The sequence below is a fragment of the Coffea arabica genome, chromosome 5e (genome assembly GCF_036785885.1).
Source record: "Coffea arabica cultivar ET-39 chromosome 5e, Coffea Arabica ET-39 HiFi, whole genome shotgun sequence".
NCBI classification, from domain to species: domain Eukaryota; kingdom Viridiplantae; phylum Streptophyta; class Magnoliopsida; order Gentianales; family Rubiaceae; genus Coffea; species Coffea arabica.
Genome location: NC_092318.1, coordinates 49017378 through 49034782, shown reverse-complemented (window position 1 = coordinate 49034782; position 17405 = coordinate 49017378). Strand labels below are relative to the sequence as shown.

The window sequence follows — 17405 nt, the reverse complement described above, 5'->3', positions numbered from 1 at the left end:
AAAATTTTGTGAGATAAACAGGGATGACAGAGAGTAGGATAAAATCTGATATTCACGGGTAGTCGACTTGATGGTTAATTCGATTAGATAACCGATGGATAATCCATTAACATTTGATATTGATGAGAAATTATCAACAGATAACCCAATAGGGTTTGGTAAAAGAATTCTAACAACCCAGTAGATGATGCCCAACATATATATATATATATATATATATATAGGAATTAATATCTCTATAAAACTTGCTCATTCTCTTTAGGAAGTTCAGTGAAAATTTTGTGAGATAAACAGGGATGACAGAGAGTAGGATAAAATCTGATATTCACGGGTAGTCGACTTGATGGTTAATTCGATTAGATAACCGATGGATAATCCATTAACATTTGATATTGATGAGAAATTATCAACAGATAACCCAATAGGGTTTGGTAAAAGAATTCTAACAACCCAGTAGATGATGCCCAACATATATATATATATATATATATATATATATATATATAGGAATTAATATCTCTATAAAACTTGCTCATTCTCTTTAGGAAGTATGCTAAATTTACTTTTCATAAAATTTTCACTTTCTCTATGGCTCTACTCAAGTTTGAAATTCAATATAGTGTGTGGATTTGACATGATGTGTATTGATTTTCGTTTGACAAAAATTAATTCTATTTTTTTGAGTAGTTTAGATTAATGAGTAGAGGATACCTAATGAATAATCCAAATATGAAATCAAGGGGTTTGATAATGAGAATTAAAACCCACAAAATTACCTGATAGAATTTGATTTGGTACGTATCTAGAAGGGGAAACTATGGTTGCAATTGAATCGAACTGATCGTAAGCGGCTCAAGTCCAAGAGCTAACCAAGTCAAACTCAAATTCGAACTCGATTTCAAAAATACTAAATTCATTAGTTCGCGAGTCGAATCGAACTCGATTATATATATATATATATATATATATATATAATATTTTAATAGTAAAATTATATATATACCTAATATTTTATTATTTATTAAAAATATTATTATTTTATTTAATTTTAAAAAATAAAATAATTATTATTATTTTTTTAAATTCGAGTTAGAACTTTACATTTTGAATTCATCGAACTTAAACTCGAGTTCAAATTTCATAAATTTAGATTGAGATTCGGTTCGATTAGGCCAAAATTCGGTTCAATTCGTTTGCACTCCTATTTCAGAAAATAATGAATAAATAAATAAAATCCAATCTAGAAGGATGAAAATACCAAAGAGAGCAAAAACTGGCCAGTCAATCGCCAACCTACATGGTACGGAGTAGGGATGTAATCGAGTCGAGTCGAGCTCGAGTATCGCCATACTCGAGCTCGACTCGTATGGGCTCGAGTCAAATTCGAGCCTTATCGAGCTTGATCGAGTTCGAGTTACAAAATTTCATTTTCTTGATAATTTTTGAGCGAAAAGACATTATTGCCCTTTTAAAATTTTTATACGACTTGAAACATTTCGTAAATTCAACAACTCTTTTGGACATAAGAGTAATATTATAATAATAACATATTAAAGAATTAAAATTAAAAAGCTTGATAAGGCTCGACGAGCCTTCGACTATTGCTTCTGGATGCTCGAACTCAACTCGTTTAACTTATCGAGGCGCTCAAACTTGACTCGAATTCGGTCAACCCGAGTTCGAGTCAAATTTTTGACCGAGCTCGCAAGCAATTCGGTTCGATTACATTCCTAGTACGGAGTACTTGCATTGTCTTTGTTATACCGTCATAGATGACGTCATCGCTGCTTCAGTCCAACTTAATAGTCTTTATTATTAATTATTACGACGTTATCACCACAACCTATGAGTTCTTTAGCCAACGGACGAGCGCATCTCTACATTGTCCAAGAAAACGACTCGTCACACTCCCCCTCTCTTTCCCCCCTTATAGAAATTCTATTGTTGCGACTTAAAAAAAAAAATAAAAGAAAGAAAACGGCTCGTCAGTCTCTTAATTCTCGAAGTTGCGTTTCTCGCCCTCTTTCTCTTCAGTCTGTAGCACTGAATCTACTGATACAATCGAACGACTAAAGACCCAAAAGAAACTTAGTGATTAAGCAGAGGAGAATTCTATTATAGCCCATAATCTTCTTCTGATGAATTATTTATTTATAAGATCAAGAGACATGGTGAAAAGGACTCGTTCAACAGTCCATATTCGTTTTGGAACGTCCTTCTTGTTCTCTCTGTATCTTGACCTAGACATTGGTATAAAATATGAGGTTGTTTGTGGCATGTACTTGTTTTCAACGTACGGTAATATGTTTCTTGTCGTCAAATTCTTCCTGCCAGTCGAATAAGCTAATGATCAGTTGATTAAACTCTTTAATAAAATAAGAAGTATGCAGATAATTAAAGTTGAGATCCCAAAATTTAGAAATTTTGAATTTTCTTCCCTATCCTCTTTACTCTTTAAATCTCACACCTAACCTGTCAAGAGAAAAAAATTACAGAGTAACTAATAATTTCCTTTTGCTCAGTAAAATGAGTCCTCTAACTATGTTGATTTGATCCTAATTTGTACTGAGTGGGATCAAGTCAAGAATATTTATGTGAGCATTATATTATATCCAAATTTCACACCTCGTCATTTTTAATTAATGTAGCGATCAATGAATAAGGGTGTGGATTAAGTAACATGCGTGGAACACCTCGTCGTCGGTTCGAATCCTACTATGCTAAAATTGTTGTGTTTTCTTAGGTTTGTATAGTCGGAAAAACTGGAACACCTATTGTATTGATGGAAAGTAAAAATGAGGGATTAGTCTGGCGAACAGCCCCTGTGTTGACGAAATAAAAAAGATTATTCTAGCAAGACTAGAACACCCCATGTGTTGACCCAAAAACAAGAAAAAAAAAGTAATTAAAATTCTTGGGTCTGTATAGTCGACAAAACTGGAACACCACCTGTATTGATAGAAAAAAAAAAAAAAAAGACGATTAGTCTAGCAAACAGCCCCTGTGTTGATGAAATAAAAAAAGATTATTCTAACAAGACTAGAACACCCCGTGTTGACAAAAAAAAAAGTAATTAAAATTAAGACTTTAGGAACTAGAGGTCCTATGTTCAGCTCCTCCCTTCCCGCTTTCCTCAATTTTTTTTTTTATCGATACGATAAATTATTCTACACTAAGAGGGAGAGGGAGGACTTGAAGAGGTCCAACGATAATCTGGAGAGGATCAAACTACTACCAGACCATACGGATGCACTATGCACCTGCCTGAATTTTTTAAACAGAGCCACTTTTTTAATGTGGTAAATTGATGGAAGGCAAGGTTGATTTTTTAATGCACGTTTTTAAGGTTGAACCTTGCCTCCCACCCCCACCAAAATTTAATGCATTGGTGGTGACTACCAGCCCAAAGGCCTGTGATTTTCCTCCACCTTTTTCGGTCAAATTCTACAGCTCTCCTCTGCTGCTCCTTTATATATATATATATATATATATATATATATATATAACAGAACAACTGTGCATTAGTGAATATAATACTAGTGGTATTTTATTTATTTATTTTTTGAAACGTACTTGGCAAATTCAATGATATTTATATTTTGAAAGACTTTTTTTGATGGAAGGTCAAGGGTTCGCACCACCAAGCCAAAGGCCCAGTGGCGTATTTATATTTTGAAAGACGCTCGGTAAATTCGTGGAAATGCACATACAGACGTACCTTTCAATTATCATCTTGCTAATTAAGTACTATTGAGATAAAGGTCAGCTGAACTTACAAAAGCGAGAGGAGAGGTAGAAATTTCATCATTTGAAACCCCCCTCCTTCTTTAATTTCTTCATTTCAATTACTTCGCATCGAAGGGGACGCCCTCTGTCTTCGTCCTTCGAAAGTTCAAACTTAAAGTAATAAAATACTCCTTGAATAAAAACATTTACTACTAATTCTTTTTTTTTTCCGTCGAAACAATAGGATTATTACTACTACTTACATCACCCTAAATGTGAACTACATGCCGAATTAATTCGTCACTAATTTGTCAAGAAACTAGATATTTATTTTCAACTTTCTCTTAATCAGGAACAAAAGTACAAACTACGGTAGCATCGTGCAACGTGTAAACCAGAAAGAGAGCAAAAGAAAAAAAAAGTTTTTTTTTTTTTTTGGTTAAGAAAAAGAGAGAACAAGATGGCTGCCGTTTGTCATGAATTGCCCACGCCACGCAGAAAACGCTTGCGAAGTATAGTAGGAATCATCCGGTTCATGATAAGACTGCCATTCATCTTTGGACTTGGACTATTGTGACTATGGTTCAAAGTCGCGGTCGCGGCTTGGATCGTTTCACATTGGTCTCGGCATATCGGTCGCGGTCTCGACGAGACGCGAATTTTTGAAATATTTAATATTCTAAAAATTGTAAAAAATATGATAAACGAAAATAATTAAAAAATTTGTAAAAATAATAAAAATTCGAGTTGACTCGGGATGACTCAGAGTGACTCGGTGAGACTCGGCCGTTTCAACTCTTTACTGTGACGTCTCGGCTAGTCATGTATTTCGATATCGTTTGGTCGCTATCTCGTCTCTAACTAGGCTGAGACGGTGACGACTCGGCCGAATCGTCTCGGTCTCGGCCGAGTCTTCGAACCATGATTGTGACCTCTCAATGAATTAGAGCAACAAACTTACTGTTGACGTAAATGCCTTCACACAGCTACTTCCACACTTCCATTTTCCTACATCTATAAGAAGCACTGTAGAAAACTCACAAGGAAGTGAAGAGATATGGAAGTCCTATATAGCTTAGTTGCTGTATTGTCTGCTTCTTTTCTTGTCATATTGTCATGGAGAATCTTAAACTGGGCTTGGTTCAAGCCGAAGAAGCGGGAGAAATGCCTCAGACAACAGGGTTTGAGGGGAAACTCTTACAATCTTGTGTTTGGAGACATGAAAGAGACTGTCAGGATGATCCAAGAAGCCAAGTCTAAACCCATTAACTTTACCAATGATATTGTCTCCAGAGTCATGCCGTTCATTGATAAAACCATCAAAACTTATGGTATGTTTTACTTGCAAATACAGCTATTTAAAGTTTATACTCATTTTATCTGTGTATTCTTCGCGTTGAATTACGTGCTTTTCATCATTCAAGTATTAATTGGTTATAATTAGCCCTTTACTTGTTTTGTCATGGTTTGGCATCTGATAAGCTAGTGTATTTATGTTTTTCTCTCGAAGCACTAGTGAGTTATCCTGATTGATTGATGATGCTCAAACAATTGATTATCGAGGACTTTTTCTTTTCTGAAAATGTGGTGAAACATGTCGGTTTTGCACCTTGAAGGTCAATTTTATCTTTAGTAAATGGTTATGCTTCTTGATTAGGCTTCATTGTCATGTCCGGATTTGCCATGTAGGTGAAAATTCCTACGCATGGGCTGGACCAATGCCTGCAGTCCTGCTCATGGACCCTGAACATATAAAGGAGGTTATGAACAAAAGTTTCAATTATCTGAAGCCTCCTGGTAATCCACTAAGCAAGCTACTTGCTACGGGACTTGTTAGCTATGAAACTGATAAATGGTCCAAACACAGGAAGCTTATTAATCCTGCTTTCCATCTAGAGAAAGTGAAGGTAATTTCTACTTTATCTAGTCCGTCTAAAAAAAAACCATATGCTTTTTGAGTTTTCAAGATGCTACTGTTAAGGCTGTTTATTATGAGTTCAAGAATTGAGACAGTATTAAGTCTCTGTTTAAGATAAACATACTATTTGACCAAGGCTAATTAGCTTTCTTCTAATTGTTACTTCTAGCTTATGCTCCCGGCATTTCGTTTGAGTTGTTTTGAGATGGTGAGCAAATGGGAACAATTAATCTCGGAAAAAGGATCCTGTGAATTGGATGTGTGGCCTGAGCTTCAAGCTTTAACAAGTGATGTAATTTCAAGAACTGCATTTGGAAGCAACTATGAAGAAGGACAGAAGATTTTTGAACTTCAGAAAGAACAGGCTGAGCTGATCTTGCTAGCTGCGCGATCACCTTATGTTCCGGGATGGAGGTACACTATCAGTGTTTAAATCTTTTATTTTGGTCGATGCATCTCATAATTTATTGTCTGTTTTTGAACAGGTTTGTGCCGACTAAGAGGAACAAAAGAATGAAGGGAATTGCGAAGGAGGTTCGGTCATTAGTGATGGATATGATAAATAACAGAGTGAAGGCAATGAAAGCCGGGAAAGCTAAGAATGATGACTTATTGGGTATACTATTAGAGTCCAATTTCAAGGAGATTCAACAACATGGAGATAAGAAATTTGGAATGACTTTAGATGAAGTCATTGAAGAGTGCAAGTTGTTCTATTTTGCTGGACAGGAGACAACCTCATCCTTGTTGGTCTGGACTTTGATTCTTCTGAGTAAGCATCAAGACTGGCAGGATCGTGCCAGAGATGAGGTTCAGCAGGTTTTTGGCAGCAAGAAACCAGAGTTTGAAGACTTAAATCACTTGAAAGTTGTAAGTTTGTTACACAAAATTGAAATCCTTCGTTTTGATTACAGTTTTTCTGTTTCTCATTTTATAAGAATGTTAATCTCTATCTTTGATGTATCACTACCTTTTTTGATAGATCACAATGATTTTGAACGAGGTTCTAAGGCTATATCCACCAGTTGTAATGCTTGGTCGAATGACTACTGAAACAACCAAATTAGGGGAACTAACTTTACCGGCTGGAGTGCAGCTCCTGTTGCCTGCAATCCTTCTGCATCACGACAGTAAGATATGGGGTGATGATGCAAAAGAATTCAAACCAGAGAGATTTAGTGAAGGAATTTTAAAGGCAACTAAAGGGCAGCTGACTTATTTTCCATTTGGTTGGGGACCCCGGATCTGCATTGGACAAAATTTTGCAATGTTAGAATCAAAGTTGGCATTAGCTATGATCTTGCAGCGCTTCTCTTTCGAGCTTTCTCCTCTGTATGCGCATGCTCCTCACACAATCATCACTCTCCAACCCCAGCACGGTGCTCAGCTGATTTTGCGCAAACTGTAGTGTACAACAAGATACAACAAATTTATCCATGATGTGAGAATAATGACTTCGGGACATGTTTTGTGTTGTATTAAGTAGGTCCAAGAACTGGGTGGACAATAAACCTAGATTTGCATTAAGGACGAGGCTTTGACATTGCAGCTCGGGGATTGTTTAAACTCTTATTGCTGTGTTGTTAAACTACTTTAAAATGTTAAGTACTGTATAATTTTTGCAATTAATTTGTTGGAGAACTAGATGGTTTCAACTTTCTTTTAATCAAGAACAAATGTACACTAAGAGAACAAAAATTGTACAAAGAAATATAGTAGTACCACGCAATTCCTAAACTAGACGGCACAACTGATTCAGCGCTACCATTTACTCAGTAAGAAATGGATATTCTTCATAGCCTAGTTGCTGTGTTGTCTGCTACATTTCTGGTGATATGGTCATGGAGAATTCTGAACTGGGCTTGGTTCAAGCCGAAGAAGCTGGAAAAATGCCTCAGACAACAGGGTTCAAGGGGAAACTCTTACAAGCTAGCGATTGGAGACACGAAAGAGAAGGTCAAGATAACACAAGAAGCAAAGTCTAAACCTATTAATTTCACCAATGAGATAATCTCCAGAGTCATACCTTTCATTGATAAGACCATCAAAACTTATGGTATGTGCTTCTTGTTCATACATTAATTCAATCCATTTTGCACACACAACATGAAATAATCCTTGTGTTCCATATACTTGCATGTATTAGTAGATCGATTAGATGCTTAAGCCAATCTTCCCGGTGGTGTAGTTAGAGTATTTCAATAAATTGAATCAGACGTTGATACATTTTGTGTCTTTTTCCTTTTTTCTTAATGGTGTGGTGCTTTGGCATGAATAGAAAAATCTTTTTAAAATTTTATGCAAAAACTAATTGCAACATTTGCCCCTAAACTATCATCAATTTTAATTTTGCCACCCTAACATTTCGAGCATTAGTACCTTATCTTATCAATTTTTGCACATTGTTTAGATAAATTGCAAATCATGGGACTTTCTTTTACTATGTATAAATAAGAAGACTTTGATACCCCTAATATGCATCTATTCACTTAGGATATTAAAGTTTCTTCATTTAGCAGGAGTCAGGAGCTATTAAAAAAAAAAAAATCTTTTGTATGCAATAGATTTGAGCAAAAGTATAATATACTTGAGTGGCACAATTTCGTTTTTTTTAATTAGAAGCTCTTGAATTAATTGCCTATGGATCAAATCGCTAATTAATGAGAGTCGAAGGGCGCAAAATGCCACCGGACATCCTGTGTTTTCAAACTCGGACCGGACCGGCCGGTCCGACCGGTTGAACCGGGAACCGGCCAGGTGTCCGGTCCGAGTTGATCATCAGAACCGGGAGATTTAAAACCCGGTCAACTCCGGTCAAAAATCGGGTTTGACCGGTACAGAACCGGAAAAACCGGTCCAACAGGAGATTTTGTAAAAAAAGTTCAAATTTTTTTAATATTATGTTTTGACCCCCTAAATTGTGAAAACTTATTAATATACCTCAAATATTTCATACTTTATAAATATTGTCCTAAAATTTGATGTTATTTTTCAATTAAATCCATAATTTTAATTCTAAACTTGTTAATGTTTATTAAATAATATAAATTGTTACTTGATTGTTCTAATTTCTTTGTATTTTCTTGTTAAATATATTTGAAACATCAAATATCTATAAATATACCTTTATTAATATCAATATGTTATTGGATATTTTATATACAATAATTTAATTTTTAAATAATTTTTATTTATGACGTCATCCGGTTCGACCCCTATCGACCCCCGGTCGAACCCATTGACCCCTGACCTCGGCCGAGTCGATATCCGGTCCGGTTCTGAAAACATAGCGGACATCACCATATTAATGTGTTTGATTTTATCATAAACAGGATTATTAATGACTGTCACATCCATAATAGATGATTGTTAATTAAAGCAGTAGAGAACTTGCATTGAGCAAATTATGTAATCATAAAACATACCAAGGTTGAGCCCGAAATTCCAAGGAAACTATAACCTTATTTTATTCTACGTTGAGCCACAAGAAGTGGGAGAAAGACAAACATAACGTTACAAATGACGGCAGAAAATAGTTAAGATAAACCTAAATCTCGTAATTCCAGGACTTTTAATTTCTCAAGCCTTTTAACATTAGTTACTAGATCAAAATCTAATCGCCGAATGTCATTAAATGACTTAGGGTTTGTTTGATAATCACTTTTCAGATTTTCTCGTTTGCTTGTACACATATTAGCTTTTTTTAGTAACAAAAAGAATCTAAAATTCAATTGGCCACCAGCAAGAATGAGGATCCTGGAAACTACTACGATTTGAGTTAATATTAATGTTTGGATTGCGGTTTATTTGTCAAAATATATTTGCTTACATCATCGTTATAATTTTCAATACACCTTTTTATTTTCTTAATTACCTTTTTATTTCACATACATCGCATCATAAAAAGATACTACAGTAAAAATATCTCTAATAATTCACGATCCAAACAAATTGCCTAAAAGAATAGAAGTCAAAGTTTGAGCTACCTCTACGAAATTTCACCAGGAAATTACAACATTACACGCACACAACACCTATATATATATATATTTTTTTTAAGTGTAGATGCGATCTCTCCTGCCGTGCCACCTAGCCCACCCATTCCTCCCCGTGTACACCACGCCTCGACAACGTTGTGACAGAATTTACAAGCATTATCCACTTCATGTATACATCACATCCCTGCAGGTCACCTCATGATTGGCGTGACTTTGGAAATGGAGAAGGCATCGCCGCCAGACTTGACCAAGAGAACTCAAGATAACTAGATATCTCTACTTCTCTGGGCCTGTGGACTCTGGCCATCTAAGCGACCAGGAATAAAATGAAACTCACTGATTCAGCATGATACAATTAGTCTTTTGTTTCAATCAAGAATTTCATTTGCTCCTTCTGAATTATTTGTATTAATGGATACGTTTTGCAGCATAATCGGAGTTTTATGCTCTGTTTTTCTTACGATATGGGCATGGATAATCTTGAATTGGGTTTGGTTCAAGCCGAAAAAGCTGGAGAAGTACCTCAGACAGCAAGGTCTTGGTGGAAGCCACTACAGGCTACTCTTTGGAGACATGAAAGAAACAGCCCAGATGGTTAAACAAGCTTATTCCAAGCCAATTAATTTCACCAATGATATTGTTCCCAGAATATTGCCCTTCGTGGATAAACTCAACAGAAGCTCGGGTACGATTTGTTAATGGCCAGACAACGTTACCCTTTCTGTGCCTTTCTTTTATTATTTAAACTGAAAGGAAAGTATTCGAATATAGTCATACATGAGTATGCTGCATCTCCTATTTTGCCGATTCAATGCTAATAAATTTTTTATTGCAGAGTAACAGAACCAGATGGTCTTAACGCTTAAGTAATGTAGTCAAATTTGTTTGCTTGAACATACTTCCTCTGAAGCTGCTGTTTAGTGTTTTTGGCATCATTTTGTTGAGTTGGAGTAGTATGTTTCCTTATTGATGCCATATTTTTATCTTGTCATTGAAAGATACGAGGGAAAAAGTTGTTTTGGAAATATATGTTATGAATTTTACGCAAATCCATTAGTCCTATCGCCCTTTCAGAAATGACGCGATCCCCTATATTTTGTTATTCAGAAGACTGCATCGACCATAGTAGAATATAAATCATTACATATTTCACTGAAATTGTAAAGAATTTCATTATGGGATGAAATGATAAACCTGCAATTTGTTCATTCAACTATTGATTTGATTATAAAGTGTCTTCAGCTATTATCAGTGGCTGTACCTTGCAGGTACAAATTGTTTAACATGGATGGGACCAAGTCCTGCATTGCTTCTTATTGATCCTGAACTTGTAAAGGAGGTCTTAACCAAAAATTATGTTTATCAGAAGCCTCGTAATAATCCCCTTGGTAAGCTGCTTGCAGAAGGATTTGCAACATATGATACAGATAAATGGGCCAAGAACAGGAGAATCATAAGTCCTGCTTTCCATTTAGAGAAACTTAAGGTAATACTACTTACCTTTTGACTCATCAAGTTGCATAATTAGTTGATATTGAATTGGTTTTTGGGCAATTTTAGATTTGCTAATTCGTACTCGAGATGGCATATACTTGAGGACATCAACAATTTAGCCATGCATATGGCTTTTAATTGAGACTGAACTTTTTTCCCCTCATTATTTACATAGCATATGGTGCCAGCATTTTGCTCGAGTTGTAGTGAAATGTTGAGCAAATGGGAGAACAGTGCCTTGGCAGATGGATCATTGGAATTGGATGTGTGGCCCGATATTAGAACTTTGGCTGGCGACATGATCTCAAGAACAGCATTTGGTAGCAACTATGAAGAAGGACGAAAGATATTTGAGCTTCAAATGCAACAATCTGAACTTTTCGAGCAAGCTATACAATCAATTTATGTTCCAGGATGGAGGTAATTCCATAAATTCACCGTTTTTAAACACATTCTTTTGATGATCAAGATTCAGGATAATGTGCGCTTTTACGCTTGGATTACATGTCAAAGTCAGCCATCAGACGAAACGTTTTACTTTAACCAACCAAGGGAGACATGCATACTTGATTTTGTAGGACCTAAACGTCTTAAGCAAACTATGGGCTTGTTTGGAAGTTGAGTTTTTACTCGAGTTTGTTTTATACTAGTTTTTTACCAACTTTAACTATAGTAATCTAAAAAAATTTCTCAAAGTTTTTATCTACACATCCTTGAGCTATTTTGGTTCAGTCAGACGGTAAAGATCCAACTGATGCAACCAACATAATATTTGACAAATTGTTTTTGTCCGTACTGTTTGACATATTTTCCTTTTCATATAGATTTTTACCTACAAAAAGAAACAAAAAAATGAAGAAAATTTTCAAGGACGTGCGATCATTGATACTGGGCATCATTAACAAAAGAGTGAGAGCAATGCAAGAAGGGGAAGCTACTCATAGTGACTTGTTGGGTTTACTTCTAGAATCCAACTTCAAGGAGATCCAAGAACATGGGAATGAAAGGTTTGGGATGACTTCTGAAGAGGTCATTCAAGAGTGCAAGCTATTCTATTTTGCTGGACATGAGACAACTGCAATCTTGCTTGTGTGGACACTAATCTTGTTGAGCAAGCATTCAGACTGGCAAGCTCGTGCTAGAGATGAGGTTCTTCAGGTCTTTGGCAACAATATACCAGATTTTGAAGAGTTAAATCGGCTGAAAATTGTAAGTAGCTTCAATTTATCAAGAGGACAAGCTTTGATGACAGAATAGTTTGATATTATTCAAGAATTTCAGTTTTGTATCACAAATCTGCAGTGACTAGACTCGAATATCATGAATGTCAGCCACATTTCAGACTTGTTTTTTAGGTTCTCTTTTGGAAGAATAATTAGTTTCGTGGGTTCGGATGCAGAAGACTTCATAAAGAATATCATAGCCTAACATTCCATTCACTCAGGACATGTTTTACTTTTGCCATTACCTGAAGCACAACAATATCCGAGTTTAGTGTAATGTTTCTGCTTTCTAGTAGGCAACAGCTATTAGTTGACACTTGACATTGTCTGGATACTTATCTTACAATTTTCTTCTCTTGGAACGAAGTTCGCACTCCATTTAAGCATCGGTTTGTAATTCTTCTTTTACAGGTGACTATGATCCTTAATGAGGTTCTAAGACTATATACACCAGGAGTTATGATTTCCCGGAGGGTTAACGAAGACACTAAATTAGGGGAACTATCTCTACCTGCTGGAATGTTTGTCTTGATGCCTTCAATCTTGCTACATCATGATCCAAGTTTATGGGGTGATGATGCAAAGGAATTCAACCCAGAGAGATTTAGCGAGGGAGTTGCAAAGGCTACTAAGGGCCAGCCCTGTTTTCTGCCATTTGGTGGGGGACCTCGGATATGCATTGGGCAAAACTTTGCTCTGCTTGAAGCAAAAATGGCATTAGCTTTAATTTTACAGCGCTTTTCCTTTGAGCTTTCTCCATTGTATACGCATGCCCCATACTTGTTTCTTACCCTTCTTCAACCTCAGTATGGTGCTCAGTTGATTATGAAGAAACTGTAGTATAAACCTGTTATCTGAATCATCTGCTTCATGAACGCCAGCGAATCCAGGACTTGAACTATATATGCGTGCTATTGATTATGTGACTGAACTTCTGTAATTGCTACATGTTGCTTATCATGCTAGCCTTTTGGGTCGCTGCTTCTGTAAGGTTTAATAAACTTTTGGTGCAATTACAAGAAGATTTTGGAGTTATTGCTATTTTGCAAAGTATTAATGTTAATAGGTTAAAAAGGACAAATGTTAATGTTCTGGGATTCTTATTATGTTTATTAATGAACTGCATTAGAGGATGCAGTTGATCAAAAACAAATTTCACATTGATCTTTTTGTTTCCAAACCATTGAGAGTCAAGACTGTAACAAAAAAATTCGCCATTTTTCGCATCAAATTTCTTGGTCCTTAGATATAGTTCTACATGCGACCTTCTCATGCTCAAGTATTTAAAATTACATCCAGAGCTTATTGCAACATTTTCCCCTAAACCATCTTCAATTATCAGTTTTAGGACTTCTATACCTTGTTGACAGGTGCCGAACCTGTGTAATAATAATTACCTACTCAAGAAAAATACATATTTTGTATATAGCGGTGAGTAGGGTCGAATCCACAGGGACTGGGGATAATTCGTTTCTTTTAGAGTCCAAAGTATGGGGGGTTTTGGATTGAATGCTAACTAAATAAATTAACTGTAGAGAATAATTGATTAAGAGAAATAATTAAGAGAACACTCTAGCCAAGAGTACACTTCAGAAATGGTTCATGCACTGATCATTGATGCAGAAATAATTCCAACATTTAGTAATAGATTAGTTATAGTTGTCATGCACGCGATAAACAACCAACCCTTCCTTAATTTCTCGATAGCTAAGGTACGACCGTTAGCTATTTCTCTAACCCAAAAATAACCCTAGGTACGACCGTATGATTTAATTCCTAGATTGCATTAATAATTAGAAAGGTCCAATCCTAACCAACAAACACGCTACGAGGGTTTGTTTAAACTAGATCATATGCTCCCCTGACATAAACCCAATTACGCCAGTTGCTACTGAGGTAGAGATAACGAACAATTACGGATTCAATTACCCCTATTTAGCAAAAATAGCCTATATGAATAATTAATTATTGCGCACTAATCAATCATACACAAGGCCATAACAATTAAAATCAAGAAACATATAAATACCAATAAATGAAGAAAATAATTAAAACAGATTCGATCTCACAGTAATTGTCGAACCAAATCGTCAATTGTCCCCTTAACTAGAAAATAAGAATTCAGTTCTTCATTGTTGAGGAAATTCCCAACATGATACTGTCGAAAGTAAAAAACTCAGTCCTGCGGCTATTCAGCCTCTAATTCCATCTATCCCCCGTGACTAGTCTTCTAACCTAATAAGAAGAGAAAAGAATCCAAAAGATGGGACCCTCCGAATTCCTTCTTGTTTCCTATTGATAGTAGGACTTACTAGCCTCTGTACGTTTCTTCCTAAATAATAGACTAATGCCTTTCTTTTCTCCGTGGTCCCCGCACAATTGAGAGCAAAAGTCCTCCCAAAGCTTCCTGCACCAACCGAGGCTTTCCTTCTTGTTTTGTTTCCTATTACTTGTAGGACTTCAATCTCCTAATCAGCAAAGGAAATGCAATCCCTTTGTAGCACCATGTGAGCCCGGTTGTTTGAAATCTCAATTATCTCCAAAAAGTCCCTCATTTCTGTAGTTTTCTACTCCATTCCCTGAAATTGAATCCAATACCAAATATAAGTAAATATTAATAATTAAAACAATATTTGGCAAGGATAAAGGGGGAAATTAACAATAAAATAACCAACAATTAACACCCTATCAATTCCCCACACACCTAAATCATGCTTGCCCTCAAGCATGGGGACGACAAATAACACCAATATTTAAAAATGGGCATTGCTCCAACTGCTGTATTGCCAAGGTACCAAGAAAAACATATATCAAGCATCACAGGTCAAGATCAAAGACAAATCACCCCAGTTAGTTTCCTAACCACCAACTCCTCCAATTTAAGGCAAACTGATCTAAGAAAAAGGAATGGTTGCTCACATTTATCAGCAAATGGTCCAACTATTAACTAAAATCTCGACATTAAGATCACAAACCGGCAAGCTGACTTATTCACATACTAACACAATCTTTACTTTACTTTTTTTTTTTTTTGAGTAACAAAAGACTCAGTCTATAGCCCTTAGAGCCTTTTGACGCGAACTCCAACATTTGCCAGATGGAGGAGCCCGGTTACTCAGCTCCAATCGCTACGAGACCACGCACTCATAGCAACTACTACCTTTTGACGCAAAAATCAACACTTTAGGTGAAGATCCCCGGTTACTCAGTAGTAACCACTAGCGGAGTACAGTCAATTCTTATTTACAACCATATAGCACAATAACTAAAAATGACACAAAATAACAGCAGCCAGCCTCAAATTTCCAAATATGGAGAACTAAAATTAATAACTGGACCAATTCATATGAAGAATGCCAACAATCATTCCCTATACCTAGAAAAGTTAACCAAAAATTGGAAAAGTTAAGCAATTATTGATATTCACCAAAGAGATGTTCCTGAACTCAACCACATCAACTTGATATATTTTTATTACTAAAACTTGGCAATAACATAATTAGAGACAACAATCCAGCATCAAAACTTGGTATTCATTTAAGGACTGACCACTAGAAAGAAAAAGAAAATAAAATAAATGAAAGATAGGCAAAAACTAACTAAAAATAAAGGAAAAGCCCCTAGAAACTAAAAACAAAAATACTAGCACCCCAACTGATCTCCCCCCCACACCTAAATCACACATTGCCCTCAATGTGATAATGTAAAAGTAGAAGGAAGGAGAGGGGCAACGGTACTTCCCTGAAGTCATCAAAACAGGGGCAGTTCAGGTGGAAATTGAGGTCAAGGCCTGCATGGGGCATAAATGCTGCCAAATTCTGCGTATGTGATGCAGGTTGACGTCAATGTGGGTCATCCGAGTCGCTAGTCGCTCAACTCGCATCTGGAGCTGGTGCCATTCGTCAGCCCTTGGGGTAGGAGGAGGCTGCGAGTGTCTAGGTGTCCTAAACCTAGAAGCGGATCTTGGTCTTACCATGATCTCTAGATGTCACTCTAATCACAAGGGACTACAATTGCCAACAGATAATGGAAACAGGAATTTCAAAGTAATAACAATTTTTTGTTTAAAACCAACCCAATGAACAATAGGCACAATTCAATCACCCACAGGTTATACGAATACCTCAACACTAATAACAAATGCAATCAATGACCCCCTGTGGTCCAAATGTAGTCAAATTCAGAATCAAGGCAATCCAATCATGCAACAAGTGCTCCAAATAGCTTAGTAAAGGAAACCAAAAGGATAAAATGCTCCTAAACAAGGCAATCAGAGGCAACTAACTTCAATAAGCAAATTTAAGCGTTATAGGCACCTCCCAATTTAACAAGCAAATTACCCACAATTAGACACAAATCACAGCAAAATAGACACAATTGGTCCCAAAATGGTAACAGCTGCCTCCAATTGGATAGTCAATTCCCCAATTCAACCTGCCAAAATCAGCAATTGACCCAAGAAAATGGTAACTCCAGCAACAGTTCGGAGATCTAGCAGGAGCAACACTTTAAGCACAAAAGCCCAATAGTCAATGGTGCACAACAAAAATGGAATCAGAGCAAAATTAAATCAGCCACAAGAACCTCTTAGAAATCGCAACCGATGGTGCACAGAAACAGCAACTAAATGCCCAACCCAAAATCGCAACAAACGCCCAACAAAAGCAGTAAACCCCCAAAGTCAACCCCCGATAACTTCCAAATAAAATAGCTATCAGAGGGTCTAGAAAATATCAATCTCAAGGGCTAAAAGAAGTCCCAAATGAATGAATTGGGATAGTAACTACGGCCATGAATCAGCAATCAATGCACTAAGTATTATAGTTGCTGGACTGAACAAATAAATGCACAACTCTGCCAACTACAATTCAGCAGAGGCCCGAATAATTTAGCAACTTAAATCAACAGTCATAGGGCATCAAGAATTCAGTAAAATAATTTAGCAGGGACCCGAAAACCAAAGTTCAACATAGAACCCAAAGCCTGTGTCCAATTCACTCTAGAGATCTATTCCAGAAATAGTACCCCAAATATAAGTAATTTACC

The 17405-nt window shown here is 36.3% G+C and overlaps 2 protein-coding genes across 2 annotated transcripts; both read left to right on the top strand.

The window, feature by feature from the left end:
- The first annotated feature begins 4645 nt into the window (after window positions 1-4645).
- On the top strand, window positions 4646-7285 carry LOC113687818 (cytochrome P450 CYP72A219-like). The gene is made up of 5 exons (XM_027205343.2): window positions 4646-5057; window positions 5416-5633; window positions 5814-6058; window positions 6130-6514; window positions 6627-7285. Exons 1-5 carry the CDS (start codon window positions 4784-4786, stop codon window positions 7050-7052), a joined length of 1548 nt encoding a protein of 515 aa, XP_027061144.1. The 5' UTR covers window positions 4646-4783; the 3' UTR covers window positions 7053-7285.
- Window positions 7286-9915: 2630 nt separating this feature from the next.
- On the top strand, window positions 9916-13394 carry LOC113687817 (cytochrome P450 72A225). The gene is made up of 5 exons (XM_027205342.2): window positions 9916-10327; window positions 10911-11128; window positions 11312-11556; window positions 11961-12345; window positions 12771-13394. Exons 1-5 carry the CDS (start codon window positions 10054-10056, stop codon window positions 13197-13199), a joined length of 1551 nt encoding a protein of 516 aa, XP_027061143.1. The 5' UTR covers window positions 9916-10053; the 3' UTR covers window positions 13200-13394.
- The last annotated feature ends 4011 nt before the right edge of the window (window positions 13395-17405 follow it).